This window comes from Gadus morhua, chromosome 20, assembly GCF_902167405.1.
Source record: "Gadus morhua chromosome 20, gadMor3.0, whole genome shotgun sequence".
In the NCBI taxonomy this organism is placed as follows: Eukaryota; Metazoa; Chordata; class Actinopteri; order Gadiformes; family Gadidae; genus Gadus; species Gadus morhua.
Genome location: NC_044067.1, coordinates 12,721,043 through 12,744,884, shown reverse-complemented (window position 1 = coordinate 12,744,884; position 23,842 = coordinate 12,721,043). Strand labels below are relative to the sequence as shown.

At 42.2% G+C, this 23,842-nt stretch overlaps 1 protein-coding gene across 3 annotated transcripts; it reads left to right on the top strand.

Moving 5' to 3' along the window:
• Nucleotides 1-1,811: 1,811 nt before the first annotated feature.
• stx19 (syntaxin 19) lies at nucleotides 1,812-9,211 on the top strand. 3 transcript variants are annotated; one of them, XM_030342713.1, is made up of 5 exons: nucleotides 1,812-1,922; nucleotides 5,478-5,880; nucleotides 5,980-6,216; nucleotides 6,685-6,897; nucleotides 8,398-9,211. In XM_030342713.1, the coding sequence occupies exons 2-5, from the start codon at nucleotides 5,656-5,658 to the stop codon at nucleotides 8,632-8,634; spliced, it is 912 nt and encodes a 303-aa protein (XP_030198573.1). In that variant the 5' UTR covers nucleotides 1,812-1,922; nucleotides 5,478-5,655; the 3' UTR covers nucleotides 8,635-9,211. The 3 variants fall into 3 exon arrangements, with proteins under 3 accessions (XP_030198573.1, XP_030198574.1, XP_030198572.1); XM_030342714.1 differs by lacking the exon at nucleotides 1,812-1,922 and adding an exon at nucleotides 3,751-4,100 and having other exon boundaries at nucleotides 5,512-5,880; XM_030342712.1 differs by lacking the exon at nucleotides 1,812-1,922 and adding an exon at nucleotides 3,752-4,100.
• The last annotated feature ends 14,631 nt before the right edge of the window (nucleotides 9,212-23,842 follow it).

Here is a 23,842-nt window from a genome sequence, read left to right as displayed (position 1 = left end):
GGGGGGGGGAGGACCCGAGGACAACTGTTGTATAAGACCTCCTTACTCTCATCTCCAAGTTCATCTTCCACACTGTTCTATATTCTATTTCGTAGTTCAATCGCTTTCTTCAATATTCATCCATGGATCAAATCTCCGATCGGCCATGCCGCGTTCCCCTGGAGCCTGTCTCTGGGCTCCTGGTTCCCGCTCATCCCATTGGTGGAATCCATGTGTTGTTTTCTGTCCGTGTGGTGTCGATGGAGCAGCAAGACAAGGGCACGGCGATCCCATCCATTCCCACCTTGTCATCTGCAGAGCTTTCGATTCTGCCCATGCACTCTTCCATCTCTATTAGGAGGGGGGGGATGGGGGCCGCGGCAATTGTGTGTGTGTGTGTGTGTGTGTGTGTGTGTGTGTGTGTGTGTGTGTGTGTGAGGGGGTGTGCGTGTGTGTTGGACTATGTGAGAGTCTGTTTAAAGGGTGTGTCTATGTGTATGTGTGTGGGGGGGGGGGGTTGTTTCAAGGGGGTGCATGTGTGTGTATGTGTGTGTGTATGAGGGGGGGGGGGGGGGGGGTTGAAGGGGATGACAAAGGACACTGGGCTCAAGCTGCTACTCTCCCACACGCTCCATAACAACCCCCCCCCCCCCCCCTTTCTGCCAACCGCTTGACACACGCACAGACACACGTGCACGCACGTCCAAAGAATCAATTGTCAATTGAAACCCAACAGCTCTTTTCACTGCCCCGCAATTATCCGATCGCATACATAGGGAAATCTGGCTCCTGACAGCTTTTGTCACTCCTAACATGGGGGAGACGGATGAAGGAAAGAGGCACGTGGCACTTTTGATTTGTGCCGGAAGATTAAAAGCTTGATTAAAGCTTTGCACTCCACACCCCTCCCACCGTCATCCTTCCTTCCGCTCACCAAACACCCCTCCCACACATTGGCACACACAAACCCACACACACACGCACACACACACACACACACACACACACACACACACACACACACACACACACACACACACACACACACACACACACACACACACACACACACACACACACACACACACACACACACTCTCTCTCTCTTTCTGTTTGCTCTGTCTTCAGGTGACAGCATAAGCATGCTGGCCAAGCCCTTATCAACAAAGAATTGGACATGTCGCTTTTTTGTCTTCCATTCCAATACGTCCTGCATTAACTTTGTTTAAAGGATGCCGGGAGATAAGATTGGCTTTCTGAAAAGCTGCCATTGAAAACTTAACACCCAAAAATGAGAGACCCACCAGGGCTAAAATAAGAGTGTGTTTCCTCCACATTGTGAACATGTGTAGTACTTCATAGCATTGTATCTCAAATGATCTTATCTTGCACTGTAAAATAACTCTATTATTGGAGTTAATTTAACTGCAAGACATTGGATTATGGATTATTTTGTTGGTTTAGAAGACTGAATAATTTCTTTATATATGATTTTATTTTGTCATCTAATTTAGTGCAATTACAATTGTTTGTGGTAAACAATATATGCACTATATAGTAGTTAGAATTCAGATAAATGTTTGACAAAAGTTTTCATAACTCTCACGTTGTGTGAAGGCAGCTCATGCAACGTGAGACAAACAACATGTCCAATCACTCTTTATCATAAGCAGACTTTTAACAACAACATAACCTTGTGACCTATGTTTGCTGCTGTGACGAACTCCTCTCCACTGGCCTATTTTATGCCGACTATAGCCTTATCTTGGCAGGAACATTCAGTTTGTTATTCCCTTAGTTTAACTCACTCCCACACAGTGGGATGAGATGAGTTGTTTCTCAATGTCGAAAGCTGTTTACGTTCTGCAAACTCTAAACAGAGCCAGATCCTCATCATCCTCTTCATTTTGGAAGTTGGAAATATGACGCTGCACAATGCCAGGGTAAATATGAAACAATATACATTTGTATTATTATTCACAACTTTAGTTATTTCATGTGTTACTCTCCCTCTGTTTAGAAAACTACGTTTTACTCTCTAAAATATTGAACTTTCCAAAGGAATTGTTCGTAGCAGGCGCTTGCAATACATTTCGAATTATAATAAATGGCCATACGGACTTGTTGAAACAAACACATGAATTACATCAAATGTGTTGTGTGTTGTGTTATGGTTGAGTGGATCAGCAAGCCCTCGCCATAGTGGTTACTGCGTACTCTAAATCTTATGCACAACACAGCACAAGGCTTACAGTTACACACACGTTTCTGAAAACTCAAGAACAAGACTGTCACAGATGAAAAGAGTGGTGTTGTCTTAATAGTCACTACTTACCTGATCAGTGCAACTGGAAAAGGAAAATATTGGTAATTCGTTCTGCTAGTCTTTCAATTTCGACAAGATGCTGATGTGAGATTTGTTTGTTTTGATGAATCTGATTAAGGAAGGTGTTAGATGGAATATTTGGAATAGCAGTGATGGCTTTGCACTCTAGACTTATTCGATTTATAGACATTTTAAGATTTGAGTAGTCAGTAGGAACCTCCCATTAACTCTAAAGTTTTGACTTCTTGCTTCTCTTTCATCTTGCCAAACCATCTAACAAAACAAAAAGGCCACCTCAGGATTTCTGAGGTCTACGAGATGTTATCCAAAATAGATTGAATAGTTTATCCAGTTTGTTGCCGAGTTTGCAAGCAGAAGTATGGCTTTGTATATTGTGAACAGTTACAAATTCTGATCAAAACACACAAGCACCCACACACACAAACAAACACACACAAACATACACAAACGCACACACACACACACACACACACACACACACACACACACACACACACACACACACACACACACACACACACACACACACACACACACACACACACACACAAACACAACACACAGGACAGCTGAATAGGTATCACTAAGAGGAAACAGGTTCAGCAAAGTAAACTTTATATTCCAATGCTGAGGAAGGGGTATTTTGACACTCCTGACACAGTGAGAACCGGCTTTTTGCTTTGTTGTCACAATATCTTGCCATTAGGGATAGATGACTCACCGTTAGCACAGTACTGCAGCAATATAGCGGCATACCATAGCAGCTGGAACAACCCCGATACAACTTCTCTGGCATTTTTTGCATAATCATCAGATGGTTAATTTCCTTTTGGTCTGCTTCAACAACCCAATCAGATCCCAATGTACACACACTGTTGCCTTCTAATAGAGTTGACACGTTTTTCTTGTCAGTTGTGCCCTTAAGAAGTTGTCAACGTTTCTTGATTTCTTCCCCTTATGCTAACTTCTAAGATCTCCAAACCTGTGACCGTGCATTTCAAACTCTTGGCTAGGCCTTGGACAGGCCTTTGTGCCTGGGTTCCTTCCTTGTCTGGCCAAAAATAAAAAAAAAACAGACCAAATCCTACAAGAGAAGTCTGATTGCACTCAGAAGTTCCCTCAAATCAAAAGTTGTACTACTCTGATAAGCTATGGAGTGTACAATCACCCACATCAGAACATGTAGAATGATTCGAACCCATACCAGAAACCCTATGCCTTGGCCCAGAGAGCCAACCCCATAACCTATTGTTATGCCTCCACAATGTTAACACAATGCAATGTTTGCTCTGTGCTGTTTTCCTAGGCTGTGAGGAGCCGCAGGGTAGGGCTTATGTTTCCCAAGCCTCTCCCCCTCTTATTTACTTCAGTACGTCACTTCACATTTCTCCAGATAGGCAAATGGTGCCCTGGTCTCAACTGGTCTTATTGGCTGTAACAAGGCCTCCTTTATCAATAGAGGAGGGGTTTGAGGCTGCCAAACAAATACTTCCAAAGAAGTTTTGCATTCCCTGTGTGTGTGTGTGCGTGTGCTAATATGGGTCTGGAACTACCGGAATATGGAACTGATACTTACTATCTAAATGTTTTCATTACTCTTAAACAGCGACGGAATGGTAATTTGAACATCTCAGCATAATAACATAGGCTCCAGATCAGAGGAAATCAAGGATAAGAAGTTACGCTCCGTGTAAAGCTGTTGGGAAACAGAATTTGGATCAGGGGGCCGACACTATGAGAGTGTTTGTCATCATTGAGAACGGAAAACAATAAGGTAAAGGCTATGCTTATCTAACTTTCTCACTTTTTTTCATCATGCTATTATTTTCAATAATAGATTTGTAGACACTGAAATGGATTTTGTTCTATTTGGACAAGACTAGTCATGTCAGCAGGAGATACTCTGTAAATAAAGCCAAAGGAGAAGATAAATAGGCAAAAAACGTCTAGCTTTTTCCTACTAGTCGTAGTAGCATTTCTACGGAGGTGTGAGCGTCAACACGGGCAGCTCCCCTGTGAACACCGCCAGAGACAGATGGATGGTGCGAGAGGGAAGAAAAACAAACCATCCAATCACAGACACAAAACGTCCCAGGTCCCCTCAGTCGCAGCTTCACAACGCTGTAGGAATAAACCTAGGAAATACGCTTTGCTTCACAAAAGTACCTCTAAACAGTTCTACACAGCAACCCCCCCTCCCTATCACCCACCCTCCCTGGGGGTGTACGTGGATGGGTGTGAGAGAGGGAACGAGTAGGAGGATGCAATATGAGGAGGAAAGAGAAAATAGCACAGGATGGAGAGGAAGAATTAAAGGGGTTGGTGTGAAATTACCCACCAGGTCTCTCACCTCGAGTTGCAGTGGCTCAGTTCCCAGAGAACAATGAAAACTTTTATATTCCTAAGCCGTGCCTCTGAGCACAATCGAATGGCTCCACCGAAAATGCAAACAATAATACTGTAGAACACACACTCTGGAAGGTGAAAACAGAAGCATTTCAAAGCACACAATGCAAGTTTGTCATTTTAGATACAATGATAACATGATTTGTACAGTTTATAAGCACATATATTTGCACTTTGAGGAAATGCAAACTTTGTTGCAGAGGATTGCACTATTATATATATAAACCTGTGATTCATTTAGACACACTGACAAACGTTTCTCCTTGGTTTGGATATCTTGCAACATTTTCCTCGAGAAAACGACACATAAATATGCTTCTTGTTTATCAGGATTCCCTTAAGTTTACTAAGTCCTCTTAGGAAAACATATATCCTTCAAAAGTGCACTCTACTCTGTCTGTGCGAATGGGAAGGTCTTATCGTTCTCATAATGTTGTTATTGGTATGGACATGAAGGATTATGTTTGGCAAAGAGGAATACATTAAAAAAACTTCTCATGGGAAAATAACCAAGAGTCATCCTGATTGATGCTGCAGGCTAGCTGTCCATTTATCTCATGCGGTTTTTGTTGTGACTATTAATGATGCATTTCATGATGTATAGAGAGGGGCGATGGCAATAGCGGTATGCATCACTGGCAAGACTTACCGTTTCTACGTATTAGAGTTGTCCCCAAAATGATTCAGATTGAACGGTGAGAGCAGCATGGATTCTGTACACAGAGTGTGCTGTGTTTGATTACAGGACATTTGGAGAGGATAGATCTGTGTTTTTTCAGAGAAAGGGATGAGATCCGTGGAGAATCCTTCACTGAAAGAGAACTCTGGCAAGGCATTCCCCTGCTCCCCCATGACCAGCCTCCTGATGACCAGTAAGTGATTGTGGAACCCAGTGGGGGTTGAGGATTAAACGACAGGCGGCAATGAGGGACCGTTTGGATGAATTGCGCCAAAAGGCCCAGGAAGACCCAGACCCTGAGGCCGAGATCATCTCCGACCCCTTATCTGGGGTCAACGAACCCGATGACCCGACGGAGGTGGACTTCACCACGCCGCGGGCTGTGGTCTTTGAGGAGGAACCCGTCATTGAGAACTTCCTGTGTGAGGCCCAGCGCATTCGAGATGAGATTACAGAGTTGGATGCAGATGTAAGTTACGATCTTCTTTTAACCCTGCAATATTATCGGACTGTCGACGTCGAAGTTGTCGCGTTATCCCTCTCTCATGTTTGTGATACGCACTCCTAGGTGGTTAAATTCAGTCAACAGCAAAAGACACTGGTGGCCACAATGCGTCGATTCAGTGTGATGAAGAAGGAGAGCAGCATCACCAGGGACATCAAGCTGCAGGCTGAGGGGCTCCACAAACGATTGAATGCCCTTTCGAAAGAAGCCCAGAAGACAGAGGGTCAGCATGGTCCCACCGCTGCCGTGTCCCGGATCCAACGAACGCAACATGCAGCCCTTCTACGGCAGTTTCAAAAGGTGAGAAGATAGACCGCCCTATCTACCTCCCTACCTACAGCAACCTACAAATCAACGGCATCGTTCGCTAAAACGGCATCATCGCTAAAAATGTAGATCAGTCATTCTGAAGTTTGGTCATTTCAAATTCATCTCTTGTTGTTCCTGTGGTGTTATTGTGCTTGTTAAAGTGATGGACAACAGCAGGATCTGAATACGTTCAGGACTGTAGGATGTGGTCTGAATGCCCAGACCTCATCTGAATTCCCAGACCCTTTTGGTTTCATGAAACATCATTTTCTGATGCTTAATGCACACCTTGATAACCCTTTATAACATAATGAGAAGTAAATTACAGATTTTTGTTCATGACTTTAATCTCTGCGTATTGCTGTTTTTCATGTGAAGTATGTTAGTATGCTTTGAGTTGTTCACCTGAAACCCCTGCTTTGCTCCCTCCCTCTTTTACGTGTCCTTCATTGTGTCTAGGTTATGTCCAACTACAATACAGGGTTGTTGACCAAACAGGAGCGCTGTAGGCACTTTATTATCCGCCAGTTGGAGGTTTCGGGGCGGGAGGTGACAGAGGAGGAAGTGAACGACATGGTGGCCACAGGAAAATGGGAGGTCTTCAATGAGAACATGCTGAACGATGCCAAGATCACACGGTCACAGCTGTCTGAAATTGAACAGCGGCACAAGGCAAGAACTGTGTTTTTAATCACATTTACGCACCTTGTGGTTGAAGATGCAGTCAGCACGATTTGAGAGTTGTGAAGTGAGAAGCAGTAAAACGCAGAAGAGATTTCTATAATAAAACCCCAAAAAGAAAACACCTCCCTTTCTGCTCCCTCTCCTCCGAACTTCGTTGAGATGTGACAAATTACTCTCAAATAAAAGTCCCTATCGCAGGAACTGAGATCTATTACTTATCCTTATTGATCTTCAGATCATCTAATCCAATCCCAAACTACTACATCACACCGAATGGCTGAGAGCCTGAAAGTTGTGCCCTCAAACAGCCTTTTGGCAGAGGGCACATAGTCGCAGCTCCCCTGCTCAACTTCCTCTATACTTGCTTTGCTTTGCATTGCAGGGAATCCTTCCAACGTAAATATATAACATAAAACAAACAATTTGCAATAATCCTATTCTCAAGAGCGCCGAGAATGAAATACACTTTCCACTGTTGAATTGCGTAGTTGTGTAGTTCCTCCGGGGTGCCTGTGTGTATCGTTTGTTCTGTGTTGTATCTGTCTAGGTGTCACATTCCAGGTAGCTCTCCTAGACAGGACACAGCAATCAGTGTTTGTCCTGTGGGGTCACCAGTGCACCAATCAGGGCCGATTATAAACAGCCTGCATGTAATGTTCATAACAGGAACATTACATTACCGCAGATGCTGAAAGTCTATCTGGCTTTGACCTTGTCTCGCCATGGGGGGATGGCGGCGTCAGTTTCGAGGGTCCACATGGTTTCACGGCCACTCCGCAGTGGTGCCCCACCTTCCAGGGCCCTCTTCAAAGGGACACCACCAAAGCTGGAATTCTCCACACACTTTCGTAGCATTTTACATGTTGGATGTTACCAGACGCTTCATATCTCGTGGGGTAGTAGGTGTGCAGAATACAGTGGCGTGAAGGCTATAAGAGGAAGTTGAAAAGGTGATCTGCCACTCTACGCCCTCTGTCAAGGGGCAAGCCCTGGTGTACCTTGCACCCCTCTTTTGTAGAGGATTTGGATTGGATTAGATGTTTTTATGGCCATCATAAGTTATAGACCTGATCCCTACTCAGTTAGTAACCTAAATACTACTTTAAGAACTTATTCAGTCTTATGGAACTGGCATAGCCAATGATCCTTGTTTTGGGAGAGACTGTAATTGATTTGTATCAGAGCATTTGGATGCATAACTATCTATAACCGGATTAACATTTAAATAAACTGCGGTAGATCCACATAATATCAAACGATTGGATTTCCTATAAATAAGTGTGTGTATTTCCCTTGAGATATTTTTTTATTCGAACCATAGCTTCTCTTTAAGTGCTGAATTTAAACTCTTACATGTGGATGATCAATATTTATGCAGTCAATTGACTGAGCTATCCTCGGCAAGACTTGTCATGGGCGAAAACATCAACTGACTTCTGCGGTATTCCTTGCTGATTTGTGTTGTCTTAATGTTCAACCCACCTCCAGGAGCTTCGAAACCTTGAGAACAACATGGTGGAGCTGAGGGATCTGTTCACTGACATTTACTTGCTTGTTGAAGAGCAAGGGGCCCAGATTGACCACATCCAGACCAACGTAGAGAGAACAGCGGACTATGTGGCTGTTTCAAATGAGAAGTTCAAGCTGGCTGCCAGGTACAAAAGGAAGAACCCCTTGAGACAGCTCTGCTGCTGCTGCTGCCCTCCCTGGAGATGCTGCTTCTAAAACAGTTATCCCTTGGCAGCAGATAGACAGCAGGGTATTGGTGAATGTCAAAGGTAATTGTAGCTATTGTTACATGTATATCTTTATTTTTCATTTAACGGTTATGCTGCTTATCCATGGTACAGTAGTGAACGTTCTCTTGAGCAACAATGTTGGATATATTTGCAGTCATAGTAGGTCCATCAGACAGATATAACCAACACAAATATGTTAGAGACTGATGGCTATCCGGACTGTAAATATATGACTGTTTTGATATTTTGTGAGCATATATTTCTTACTATCTACCACTATGCACAAAGTCAGCTTTCACATGCAATTGAGATGCAATTACCCAATGCACTCCTGAAGTTTCACTTAATTGTCTATATAGCGCTTATTTATCACTTTAAAACCAACATTTCAGGTCCCATTGTATAGTTAACTAATGCACCAAATGTAGGTATTATCTACTGTCCTATTTGTTTATATTTTGTCTATTACTATGTTCTATGATACCATTGTAAATTATGAGTTACCAAATAGAGATGAGGTAGCCAATACATGCATGCACCAATAAAAGGAAAAACAGAAACCATTCCCTCATCCTATGCTGATGCTATCACTTCAACACTATCTATCTATCTGTCTGTCTGTCTGTCTGTCTGTCTGTCTGTCTGTCTGTCTGTCTTTCTATATATATATATATATATATATATATATATATATATATATATATATATATATATATATATATCTAACCTGCCCCTTCAAATCCCAGATCCTATCATATAGGGAGTTGGCAAAGTTTTAGAAGTGCTGACATTTTGTAGTTCAATTCAACAGTATTTTAATTACTTTAAATTAAAACCTTTGAATATCGGTCAAAACCAATTGTTTTTAAGGAAATTGAATGGGCTTCTCCATTCCTTCTTGAGTATTCACACAGTGAAATATATAAGCACTAATACCGGTGAAGCACAGGCTAACTATTAATGTTGATAAGATTAAGCTGACTTGACCGATTTCCTTTCTGTCCCTGAAATTTGATTTTAGTGTTGGTTGGCTTAATTTGTTTGAATCGCCGCTTCTGGAAATCCATGGGGCTCTTCCAGTAGAAGGGTCCCTTTGCACGTTGAACTTCTCTAACATCCGGTTCATGGGCAGCTCTCATGGGCAGGACCATCTCAACAGGTGTCTGCTATAGGCGGCTATATTTGAGGTGTAAATACAACCCAGGGGTGTTTGACCTTACAAATACAAAGGGAACCGGGTGTGGACGAGCCAGACCCGTAACACTGGTTTGAATGTGTGCAGCGTTTTTTGGGGTGGATGGTTGGACAGTATTCAGATAACAGGATTTAAACATTGACAACACAATGTCAAGAAAGAATATATTATAATATTGCATAATGGTATTATATAACATATAACACACACACACACACACACACACACACACACACACACACACACACACACACACACACACACACACACACACACACACACACACACACATATTTTTATACATATATATATGTTAAACATGTATGCATCAGTGATATGCAAATGAACTAAACTATTGTCTTTTGCAACCTCAGTTTTCAAAGGCGGTGACACAGGGAGATACAATAGGTTGAAATGATTGAATGAAGAAGGATGATTTCCCAGATGTACTTGACCCTGATCTCTCGCCACGAGGCAAAGAACCGGAAGAACTGAATGAATCGTATTACTACTTCATGGTAGCCTACTACTATTATATACTATCATAGCCTACTTTTTATTCATCAAACATAAAGTTACAATTATGTATGCTAAAAATGTGTTTTGCTGGGGCATCAAAGTATGGATTATATATTAAATTAAAATAACTTATTATTATTAATAGTAATCATAATACTAATTGTAAGTATTAGCAACAATAATACTCTATATTTGTATTATTTGTATGATTATTGTACGTCTATTTTACATGTGTGTTATTATTATAATGGCCTCCAAGTCATTGGTAGGCTATGTCATTCAGCGTTCCTTGTAATTGAATATTCATCCACCGGTAGAGTGTCTGGATTCCTCGTTCTCCTGGAGAGCAGCGTTCACTTTCCACTGGAGCTCCCTCTCCATACAGAACATTTTTATTTTAGCCAGAGAGTTTAACCTGTCGGGCTTAATATAAGTGCACGTTGCTAAAAATACACACTGTAGGCTTTTGTGGTTTTAAAAACTGAAACCTCAAACCCTTTGATGGAAATTATAGTCGCTTCAGTGAAAGCAGCGGATCGTTTTTGTCTGACTTTGGCACTGTGATTCCCGAGATATAATATGGGGATTTTTCAATATCGCCCCGATTCTTAAATTTTTAGTGAAAGCTTATTCATTGTACCAACTGCTGAGGTAGGACTGCATTTTGGGAAGTCGGTGCAGGGAAATAGTTTAAATAGGCTATTGATGCTGTTATTGCGGATGGGTTGATATTAGTTTGATCTCAAAATAATGCATCCGCTTCTTCTTTCCAAAAGCTGGGACATTGAAGACTTATACAATTTATCAAAACGCATATCATATTCGATAAATACGAACCTTCGTGGAACTTCGTACATATTGACTGATGGTTGGTTATGAATCGCAGCCTACAGCGGACAGTATGGCACCGAGAAATTACAGAAGAGGGCGCAAGTAGGCTATACAAAAAGTGCTCCCAGTACGGCGCGTCAAATCACAACTCATTCCTTTGTCTTGTGACAAACAGACAAAGGATTATGTCAAGCTTGTTCAAGTTATAGTTTACAGAGGCCAGAGATATTCCTCTTTATTGGAAGGGATTTCAAGGATTTTGCTGTTACACTTTTCCCTTTTTCTCTCTCACACACACGCACACGCACCCACACACACACACACACACGCGCACACGCACACGCACACGCACACACATATATATAATCCTATATATACTGTATATATGCACAATAAATAATTTACATCAGGCTGTTGTTGGAGATCTCTATAATGAAATAGAAAAATACCAAAGTGACTAATGCCAGCGAGTCAATTGCTATTGTCTCATTTCAATTTCAGTCCACATTACAGGTAATGTGATCCGGGCTCCATGCTTTATTCTACGTTGTCATCAAACACAGACCAATATCGATTAGATGGCTTTTAAGCGTCTTAATTTGATTCAGTCCATCAGATAGGCGAATGGAGAGCCGGCGCTGTTATGGGCTGAGGCAGGAGTGCATTCAGCACTATGTCTGCGCTCATAATCAAAAGCTAAAGGCTGGCTGGCGTGGTGCCTCAGCCACAGGACAGACTGCACTGCTGCACAGTAATAAGGGAACAAGGGCGACTCTCTCACCAAGACCTGTTCCTCTTTGTAAGCCTAGATTGGTATCTATTCATGTCCAAATAGTGTGTGTGTGAGTGGTGTGTATGAGAGGTGTGTGTGAATATCTTTTAAAGCACCAGTGGCTGTCTGTTTTCCTATACGTATGTGATATTTTGTTCACTATATGCTGTGTGTGTATGTTTGTGTGTGTACATGTTTTTTTTAATCACGTTTTTGCTATCTTGTTCTTTCACAGTGTGTGTGTGTGTGTGTGTGTGTGTGTGTGTGTGTGTGTGTGTGTGTGTGTGTGTGTGTGTGTGTGTGTGTGTGTGTGTGTGTGTGTGTGTGTGTGTGTGTGTGCGTGTATGTTTGTGTGTGTGTGTGTGTGTGTGTGTGTGCGGATGGGTGTGTGTGTGTATCTGTGTGTCTCTTTCTCTGTGTGTGTGTATGGGTGTGTATGTATATGTGTCTTGGTGTGTGGGTGTAGGTATGTGATGGCGTGTGGGTAGTACCTTCAGTAAAAGTCACTGGGTTATGGATTACAGTGGTTTCAGCTTACCTTGATATTCACCTTGGGGACTTTATAAAGTGGCTGAATCCAAGACAGTATTTAAACAGTCATTAGGCCTGTGCATCCACTATCCCCCTATCGCTTAAACCTACAACTCTTTATTCAATGTCTAAACACACACACACACAACCGCACACACACACACACACACACACACACAGACACACACACACACACACACACACACACACACACACACACACACACATGAACACACACACACACACACACACACACACACACACACACACACACACACACACACACACACACACACACACACACACACACACACACACACACAAGCACGCACAAACACACACACATAAAAACGTGCACACACACATAACATCTACAGTAAGTGTTACCCTTCGCTATAAGTGGAGAACAAAGATTTGTGGAAGGAAATTGTTGTAAAATTGACCATATTGAAAGAACTTCATAGAGTAAGAAAGAGAAACTAGAAAAATAAAGATCCAAATGAAGAAGAATGATGTACGTTTCTCTGTTCCTTGATTGTGAACTGATTTTACTAATTGCAAAATATTTTAGCAAAACCACAGTTTCTTCAATGGAAACGGATGCCAAACACAAAATATTTTGTTCCCCTTCCCATCTGTTCCACTGCTCTCTCTCTCTCTCTCTCTCTCTCTCTCTCTCTCTCTCTCTCTCTCTCTCTCTCTCTCTCTCTCTCTCTCTCTCTCTCTCTCTCTCTCTCTCTCTCTCTCTCTCTCTCACCCTCTCTCTCTCTCTCTCTCTCTCACCTTCTCTCTGTGCTGTCTTAAAGTGAACTGTCTCCTTTTGAAATGGAATGTGTTTACTGGAGATTATTCAACTTCACCCCTGGAAATGGGAACCACCATATTACACGCGTCCCTCTCTCCTCGGCAGCAGGGTGAAAGAGGGAATGAAGTAATAATTATAACTATCTTCCAAGAATATATTCATCCGTGCGGCAAAAATATTCTATTTGCAGCTGCCTTTATCCCATTAATAACATTTCAAGTGTGTGTAAAGTGAACTGCATTTAAATTGGCTATTCAGCGAAGAAAGAGGCATGGGCGCCGGGGAAAGAGAAGGGAGCCATCCCCGTGATGTGACAGAGGAGCTATTACCAGACCCGGGGATGAGAGGTGTCGCACTGGAACACAGAGCAGGGGAAAGTGACTGCCTGTGGCAACGTGTTTGATGTGATGAAGAGATAGCACGGGGGGGGAGGAAGGATTACAAATGATGGAGAGTAGGACGTCATCGGTTAGGAGTGCGTGGTGTCAGAGTTTAAGAGGGAAAGGCGTGGACTTCCTCCACCATCTCGGAGGCAGACTTGGAAAGGGGAAGGGCTGTGGGGATGGATGTAATGTGTGCCATTATGGTACTTATGTGTTTATTTCATCACACAGTGCCGGCGGCAGCCCCAGTGAACTAAGCTTATTCACGTAACAGTGAGTGACATGAGATAACAAAAGAAGATGGTATACTTGCTTGATCCTGGAGGAAAATGAAGTAGTACATTAGTACGGACAGTAGTATGATAAAAAATCGAAAAATCCCTCAGCAAAGAAACTATCTCTATATACACAATAATAGTAGTAGAAATGCCCAATTCAAAAATAAATACTGCAATTATTGATTGTATAAAATGGATGAGACATGAGCGTTCATAACTCTCATCTCTTGTAGCTCTACTTGTTCTGTAAACTAATTTATTTTGTAAGTCGCTCAACCATTGAAAATGAGGTGAAACAATGCTGAACAATTCTTCTGCGTAATCAGGGTGTATTTGTCTTCAGCTGTAAGATGTAAACAGAGACAAACATGCAGACAAACACACAAACACACACACACACACACACACACACACACACACACACACACACACACACACACACACACACACACACACACACACACACACACACACACACACACACACAAACACAAATATACTGACAACTTACTTTTGTGGGCTAGAGCTAGGGGAAGAGAATAGAGAGAGTAATAGGTAAATTCCCTAAGTACCCTGTACATTATATAAGACTCAATTATGTTAAATACACCATACATCATATTATGAATATACTAAATTATAGGACCATGTGTATGGTGGGAATCTGAATGTGCCATTTTATTTGGACATGCATGATCTACTGTTTTTTATTGAACTGATGAGCTGATTTATGGGATTATTGTAAAATGGGATGGTCAACCAAATCAAGCTGTAGATCTTGTTTTCATCATTTAGGGAATTTGAATGCATCTCTAATGGTCTCTGATGATAATACAGAACTGGAGTAAACGATTGACTCAATATTACCTCGACAAACAGAAACAATATGCAGCTCTGGCTAAACACATTATGCAGAAATTAATTATATAAATAGTATCATCTGGAAGTAGGCCCCCTCTAATTATTATATTATTCATGTTCTTCTTCTCTCTCCCCTCCCCTCCTCTCCTCTCTGCCCCTTTCCTCTACCCTCCTGTCCTGTCCTCTCCTCTCCTCTCCGCTCTGCTCCTCTACTCTGGTCTCCTCATCTCTTCCCGCCCATCATCTCATCTCTTCTCTCATCTCCTCTCATCTCCTCTCATCTCCTCTCATCTCCTATCATCTCCTCTTCTCTCCCCTTCTCTACTCTCCTGTCCTCTATTCTCTTCTCTTCGCTTTTCTCCTCTCCTCTCATTTCTCCTTCTCTCTCCCCTGTACCTCTCTTCTCCTTTCTTCTATCTCTGACAGACAAGACAATCACGAGCATGTGTGTGCATGGGGTGAGAGGGGGGGAGAAGGGGGGAGGGGGAGGAGGAGGTAGTGTCTGCCTGGGTTCCGATGAAGGTTGGCTTCCACAGTTGAAATTGATACCCATGGATTCCACTCCACGGTCGGTGTGTGTGCCGGACAGACCTGTGTCCATAACATCAGAATGAAACAGCTGCCATATAGTCGTGCTTCTTAGATTTCGCATTTGAGCAGCACTCATAAATTGTTATTGAACACTTTGACTGTCAGACAGCTGGTTTTTTGATGCAAGCGACATTCTTCCGATAATGGTTTTCTAAGGAGTTTCTGGAGCCCTTTCTTTCCATATGTGGGCAAACTGAGAAACAAATAGTGGACTATTCCTGTCTCGGAGAGGGATTCCCACAGTGAGGAGAATATCCCACCACCTGCGATATATTTCAGAAGGACAGCTTGCAAGTGTTAGTGACACATCTAATTGCTTTTATTATTGCATTTATCAAACCTTCTTCTGCAGAAGATTCGACAAGAATAATACTCTCCTGTCCGGCAGTTAATCCATTCAGGTAAATGGATGGATGGAAATACAACCGACTGAAAATGATACAGCTATAGATATAACTGTAGCTACAACTCTCGTCACTAGAGGCTGCTAATGAGGAAATTGCAGGTTTAACTTGATCAAGTAATTTGTGATAATTTACTGTTTAAGGGCTGAAGTAGGTTTCACCAGGCCACCCTTGATTAATATTTGCTGTCTGGAGAAAACCAGAGTTTGGTTAATTTTTTTTGGCAATTATCTTTATTCAATTATATAACCAACATAAACCCTGTGCACAAGATGGAGGCTGAGATTTAAATAAGTAAACACAAGGAGTGTTTGTGTCACCATCAACAAAAAGCCTCAGTTTAACCATCAGGTGTTTACCTGAAACATCTAGTAAGTAGTGGGACAGAACGAAAAAGACCAAGGACTACCTACTAGCTGTTCGTTGCGGATTGGGACAATAACAAAAAAACGATAGCAATTGTTAAGGCTTCACAAGGAAAGCATCTTCAAGAATCCAACTTCAATTGTGTTTTTTAAAGACCTATGGTGTATTCTGAAAGGAGAACCAATCTATTGTATCACTAAAATGTTTTTTCCCCAGTGGTAAAACACTCGAGGATTCCATCGGGAATAAACAGTGAATAATTAATAATGAACCATGAGCAAGGCACTTTAATTAAAACTATGAACTTAAATTGAATAAACAAGTAAACTGAAAGAGAGAGTTTAAAATCTTTATTATTATATAATGATATGTTTATTATAATTCTCATTATTATTCTTACTCAAACTGTTCTTCCTCTTCTTCCACTTCTTCCACTTCTTCCATTTCTTCCACTTCTTCTTCTTCTTCTTCTTCTTCTTCTTCTTCTTCTTCTTCTTCTTCTTCTTCTTCTTCTTCTTCTTCTTCTTCTTCTTCTTCTTCTTAAGCTTTTTTAACTTTGCCTTTATTTTCTATTTTAATACTAAAATGCCTTTTTAACTTTCTATTTTACCCATTTCTTTGCATATGTTTTCTTTTACTTATCTTTTATTTTATTTTAATTGTATGACAATGTTTATATGTGAAGCCCTTTGAGTCTGCCTTGTGTATGAAAAGTGCTATATAAATAAAGTTGCCTTACCTTCTACCTCTTCTTCTTCTACCTCTTCTTCTTCTACCTCTTCTTCTTCTACCTCTTCCTCTTCTACCTCCTCCTCTTCTTCTACCTCCTCCTCCTCCTCCTCCTCCTCCTCTTCCTCCTTCTTCTTCTTCTTCTTCTTCTTCTTCTTCTTCTTCTTCTTCTTCTTCTTCTTCTTCTTCTTCTTCTTCTTCTTCTTCTTCTTAAGCTTTTTTAACTTTGCCTTTATTTTCTATTTTAATACTAAAATGCCTTTTTAACTTTCTATTTTACCCATTTCTTTGCATATGTTTTCTTTTACTTATCTTTTATTTTATTTTAATTGTATGACAATGTTTATATGTGAAGCCCTTTGAGTCTGCCTTGTGTATGAAAAGTGCTATATAAATAAAGTTGCCTTGCCTTGCCTTGCCTTCTACCTTCTTCTTCTTATTATTATTATTATTATTAGTAGTAGTATAAACATTAAAAGTAGTAATAGTAGCAGTCAACCTTTTCTTTGGCAATTTGTGAGTGCGTGCAGCATGTGTGATTGTGTGTGTGTGTAGTGATTGTGTGTGTGTGTGTGTGTGTGTGTGTGTGTGTGTGTGTGTGTGTGTGTGTGTGTGTGTGTGTGTGTGTGTGTGTGTGTGTGTGTGTGTGTGTGTGTGTGTGTGTGTGCGTGATGGTATGGATGTGTGCCATTTGCACCTCTGTGTTTGTGTGTGTATGTGTGTGTGTGTGTGTGTTTGAGGGTGTGCCGTGTGAGGCATTAGTTAAAGCAGTGTCTGAAGACACAGCCCCATCTGCTGCCCATCGTCACTCATCAACACTCTGCCTGACATTGGCCTGGGGCATCCAGAGAGGTGACAGCTGAGCCTGTAGCCAGGTGACAGACACCTGAGAATGCCTGTGTGGAGGTGTCCAGTGTGTGGATACGTTGGAGGTGAAGGTTAGCAATAGCCCTTCCATGAACCATTCCGTTACCACATCTTTGCAGAAAAAAAGAATCTCACCACCACCTAACCAGACTTGGACGTTTTTATGCCGTGTTGATTGACTATCTACAGTAGATTGATAAAGAAAGTAAGATAGATTGGTTAACCCATATGGGAAATCTGCGTGGCACAGCCGAAAGCACAGGAAAGTAGAAAATTAAAAGTGATATACAAAATAAAAGGATTCCTTTATCCCTCATCCCAGCTATAATCATTTTATCGCACCTTTTTTGGCTTTGCCCATTCTCTCTTTCCTCTCGTTTCGTCGCCTGTGTCCCACTCTGCCTCTTTGTTTTTTTACACACTCTACCACTTTATTCCCCGTTCCTGTGGCTCTCTTGGCCTAGCGGGCTCCCTCCGCTCTCCAGCGCCCCTCCGGGGATCTCCCTGACACCTGTCTCACTGGCACATGTTGGACAACAACCAGCCAGCAAACACTGATCACTCAATCCTCCTCTGTCCAAATATTGCAGGCTGTTCGGTGGGGCGGCGAAATCAGTGGGAAACCCGGGACATATCTTATTCATGAAAGCCATGAATTATTCTCTGAGATATGAACCTCTGTCACGTAAGGCAGGACCATGCGACAGATAGATGGAGGTTGTTTAAAAAAATATAAAAAGGGGGTATTGAAGGAGTCTGGGTAGAGGAAGGGACAAACAGACACGCAGACAGACAGGGGGGGAAGTATGTAAAAAGGAAGGCTAACAGATGAATTAGGTTACAGAGGCACAGAAAAGAGAGGATTGGAGAAATCTGTTTTTCTGAGAAGGGGGGTTAGACGATGTAGAGACATTGCTGTACTGTAGAAAAAGACGCAAAGAATATAACATCATAAATGTTTTCAGAAAACACATCAATATTCACATTCAGTGTTCTACATGATTTTTTTGAAAACTGAAGTTGATTTTGTATTCAGACTCTTGGGAATATCTGATGATACCAACTTTATTATGTTTCCATTGGTTCCACTCTGGTCTTTAACAGCGTGGAGTGGAGTAATGGAGTATCACGCACACACAAGGAACTCTATGAAAAATGACATAATTTGTTTTCATCTGTCTTGTGTTCAAGCAGAGAGGGCATTGAGGCTTATCTTCACACCTCCATGGTTCTGATCCATTACGGCTCGAGTGTGGGAGCAATATAACATTGCATTAACAATCGAGTTAGGGGCTTCAAAGCTCGCTGTCGTTTCATGCATTCTGTTAATTCCTAAATGAGAACGCATACAACAAATGCACACATTCATGCGTATCCCTCACAAGCTACACTAGGAATGAAGTCATGCCTTCGTGCTAAGTCTCTGCACTATTTGATCCATCTCTTTCAGTTTAGCTTCAATTCAATGTGGAAGTTCCGCCGTGTCCTTGTGTGCTTGTCTGTTTGTCTGGCGGTTTTATGTTGGCAGTTTGATGTCTTTAGCTCTCCTTGCCTTCCGTGTTTAAGCATCTGCCTCCGGGCCGGTTCAATGTTTATCTTCCGTCTGTGTTTGTATTTGCTTTCCTTACCAACAGAAGATCACTGTGAACAATGGCATAACAAAGGAAAGGAACAATGCTACTGATATACTACTACCCTCAGTGTGTTTGTGTGTGTGTATGCGTGTGTGTGGGTGTTTGAGCATGTGTGCGTGTGTATGTGTAAATGGAACAGAGAAGTATGATTTATATGATATCCAAACACTGTTACCTTCACTTTAGTTTTTTTTCCCGTAACAGGAAATCAGAGGGAGGCTAGGTTGTGGCCCCTCAGTGTCGGACCGCCACAGTAGACATGGAGGCACTGAAGAGAGGACTTCCGCTCCCAGAGGACTTTCAGTAATCTCGCCGCTTCCCGGGAGCGGTGGGCACATCTATTCCTAACAGACAATCTAACAGATTGAAGAGGCCTGTGGCGCCGGTAGACAAAGAGATGGAGAAGGCAATGAGAGTGAGGGAAATACTGAGAAAATGAACAAACAAACACGCAAACAAGTAGTGAATAAGAATAAGAATTAGTACACAAATAATGCATTTGATTTGCAGGGCACTTCTTTTCGGACCCGAAGACGTTTAATGAGTATTCGTCATCATTTACTATGTGCAATCGAATATGCAGCAGAAGAAAAAATGGAAATAAAAAATCGCCACATGCAATTATCACACATGAGGCTCAATCTTTATTTCCAACTTTATCTCAGACAACAACATCTTTGTGAACAGCGGACGCCTTTTAACTGCTACCTTTTAACGACCATCTTAATTACCTCACTTCTGTGCGAGGAGGGAACAATGTGGGGCTGGCTTTGTGGAAGACTTCGGATCATTGGGCAAAGACGATAGACGAGATCTATTCAATTACAGGAGGTGTACCGGACTAGCACTAGTCCCCGCCAATGGTCCATGACGTGAGCAGAACTCAAGCACCGGCTTCTGAGATATTTATGAGATCATGGAGTGCGGAACAAAAGTGCAGAGCAGAGAAGTAGAAATAGTTTTCATCCTGTTTCATAATAGGGTAGCAAATACGGCTCATTCTCATGCAACGGCGGTGGGAGGTTTTAATTGAAAATGGAAATTTCTCTATTTAAAGTCTGATTATCATAGCAGGTGGAGAGCAATTAAAATAAATGAACGGTGAACCGCCTTTGTCCGCATGCCGCTAAGCGCTTCGGGCGTCTTAACCGCACATTAATACATTAATAATCCCACATCTGAGACGATATGACTATCGTTGCACACATATCACAGAATGAATTTAACATTTGGCCTACATTCAAAGTTAAAAGGGAGGAAGCAATCATTCTGGCCTGTTTGTGTATGTGTGTCTGTGTGTGTGTTTGTGTGTGTGTGTGTGTGTGTGTGTGTGTGTGTGTGTGTGTGTGTGTGTGTGTGTGTGTGTGTGTGTGTGTGTTTGTGTGTGTGTGTGCGCATGTGTGTGTGTGTCTGTGTGTGTGTGTGTGTGTGTGTGTGTGCGTCTGTGTGTCTGGGTGTGTGTCTGAAAATGTGTGTGTGTGCAAGTGTGCGTGTGTGTGAAAGCGTGTCCTTGTGTGTGTGTGTATCTTTGTGTTTATGTGTGGGTGGGCCGTGTGTGTGAGTATGGTCGGCACTGCTAGGAATGCTGAAGAATATAAGAACTTATGTTTCCCAGAGCATCTGCCATACTGGAAGATGACAGTCATCATCGTAAATCATTATCGTCAACCTCGTCATCATCGTCAACCTCTTCATCTTCTTCACATAAACAGCACATATGCTTATACAGACACACACACGCCTGTGCATGCACGCACACACACGCGCACACTCACACACACACACACACACACACACACACACACACACACACACACACACACACACACACACACACACACACACACACACACAAGCAAACACACCACAAACATTCACACACACAAGCATGTACGCACTGGCTCTAAAAATGTCTCCAAGCTGCTCTTTTTCATCAGTATATTTTTAATAATAGACGGTGGAATTAACCTCACATTCTGTATTGCTTTGTTCTTGATGACAAAATGAAAATTTCTAATGAGATATATGTAATGACAAGGAGCGACTCCAACACACACACACACAATCACACCATCAGCATTAACGTTAAATCTAAAGTACCCTCTGTTGATGGACAAATTGTCAAAAGAGGAAGCTGTGTTTAGGGAAACCCAAATCTGGCACAAAATTGCTTTCTGAATTCATGGACCGTATGTTCAAATTAGACAATCACAAAGACAACGTGTGACTCCATATCCAGTCCTGAACACTTGCTGGTTTGCTCCCCACTCAGGCTAACACATAGGGTAAATAATTGATAAAGAACAAAGAAAATGCGATGAGGTAATCAATCAATAAAGTGTTCCAACACTATTCCCTGTCCAGTCTTACCGCCTCTCCTGAACACATAGCTATGATGATATAGAGACATCACCAGTTAATACGAGATTTAGATATTGCCGTATTCCCTGGTTATGTGGTTTGGTAAAGTATACTAGGGTATTATAACAGTTTTTCATGTCGGAGGATGTGTAGCCCACAGAAACTGGTGGCCACATGCAGGTCATTCTAGGGCCTGACTCTCAGACACCACCTCCCGATCCCAGACACCCAGTGATGGACGATGAGCCACAGGATGAGGTCAATGGGGGTGTATGTGGGGGGCGGCGGGGGGGGGAGTGGAGGTTATTGGAACCAGTGTCTGGGCCTGCCTTACTCTCGCCATAAATTTAAAACAAGACGAGTACACATTGATTGAATAGCACCGGTTTGGTGTGTATTTATGTGTGTGTGCGTGTGTTTGTGAGTGTGTGTATGTATGAATGTGTGTGTTTGTGTGTGTGTGAGAGTGTGTGTGTGTGTGTGCGTGTGTGTATATGTGTGTCTGATGTGTTTTCACGCGTGTGAGTGTGTGTGCGTCAGTATGTGTGTTTGTGTTTGTTCGCTCGCGCGTGTGCGTGTCAGTATGTGGGTATGTCTGTGTGCACGCATATCTGTGTGTATTTGTGTGTGCGTGTTGGTTTGTGCGTGCGTGTGTGGGTGTGAGTGTGCTGGTCTCTGTGGGTGTGGGATTTGGAGTGTGCCTATGAGATGGTTCCTCTATAGCAGTGTGTGCCCATGCGTGCACATCACAGCATATTGGATAACATGTTTGGGAAGCTCATATTGCGTCCAGATGTTCCAGCAAATCAATTAAAAGTCAAAGGTATAGAAGAACGTGTTTCATAAGGCGCTGAGCACCCTAGCAGGTGCCACCCCATAACACTCAGGACATCGGCTTGGACACGTTGACACCGGATACAAGCTTAAATTCAAGATAAGACCAAGACAAGATGTGCAGAAATCGCGTGTCCGTATCGTACGGGGAATGAATTCAAAAATAAAATCGACGCCAAACCCATTCCTTAATCGTTCTCTACAATCATAACATTCATAAACCAGTTTAAAGATACACAATAACAATGGTAAAAAAAACCTGTTGTTCTTGGAGTTTCCAGAATACAGTTATTAGGCCATTGAGCAATGGTTATTCTGTGAATCACTTTTAATAGCGCACACACAGCCAAGAGTGCGTGCCTGCGGCCGGCCCCTTCGCCTCGCGCTGGAGGAGAGCTGTGAACTGTTTATCCTCATTTTAACCTTATTAAACCTGACTTCATTTCCCTTCCTTCCTCCGAGAATGTGAACTGTTTTCCCTCCTTTTGACTTTATTAACTTTGTTAAGATCTACTTCTCAGCAATGAAAGTGAATATTTAATATATCTGGCTGCCTTTGATGATGTCCCACCATGCGGGTGTCAAGCTCAGCTCTACAGACGAGACCGTTCTGGACAAAGGTTCTGTGTGGTGTCTCAAACGTCCATCTTTGTCATGTCTGTATTCACCAGTGAATAATGCTAATGTTAATTATGACCTGAATAGTGATGATTGAAGAGGACTCTAGATCGGACTATCCATAAAGGGAAGGTACCTAACTTGCCGTTTAAAAGGGTAAAGGGGTGAAGGGACTTGAAAGTGATAGGAAATCACCGTATGATGAATGGATGGTGGAGATAGTAAAACAAAAAAGAGAGAGAAAGAGAGAGGTATTTCTGCCTTTTTCTATCTATTTTCTGCCTCTTTCTGTCTCTTTTCTGTCTCTTTCTGTCTCTTTCTATCTATTTTCTGTCTCTTTCTGTCTCTTACTGTCTCTCTTTGTCCCCTGCTGTCACTTTTCTGCCCCTTTTCTGCCTCTTTTTGTTTATTGTTGTCTCTTCTAGGTGTGGATATTTTGGACGATGACAGGGAAGAACCACCAACATCAATTCTAATCCCTGTTAACTTGCGTCGTCATAAACACTTTTTAATTGGTTTAAGGATCGTCGTTCCCTGATCCTATTCATCACACCCTCATCAGACTAAACACTCTGAAACGTCTGCTGCGTGGGGACCAGGGAAGATGGAGTGTGT

What these genes read in the sequence shown, in the direction of transcription:
- stx19 (XM_030342713.1), top strand. Translation starts at nt 5,656, where the DNA reads ATGAGGGACCGTTTGGATGAATTGCGCCAAAAGGCCCAGGAAGACCCA. An exon ending in TTACAGAGTTGGATGCAGAT is followed by an intron (nt 5,881 to 5,979) that starts GTAAGTTACGAT and finishes ACGCACTCCTAG; the next exon opens with GTGGTTAAATTCAGTCAACA. An exon ending in TTCTACGGCAGTTTCAAAAG is followed by an intron (nt 6,217 to 6,684) that starts GTGAGAAGATAG and finishes CATTGTGTCTAG; the next exon opens with GTTATGTCCAACTACAATAC.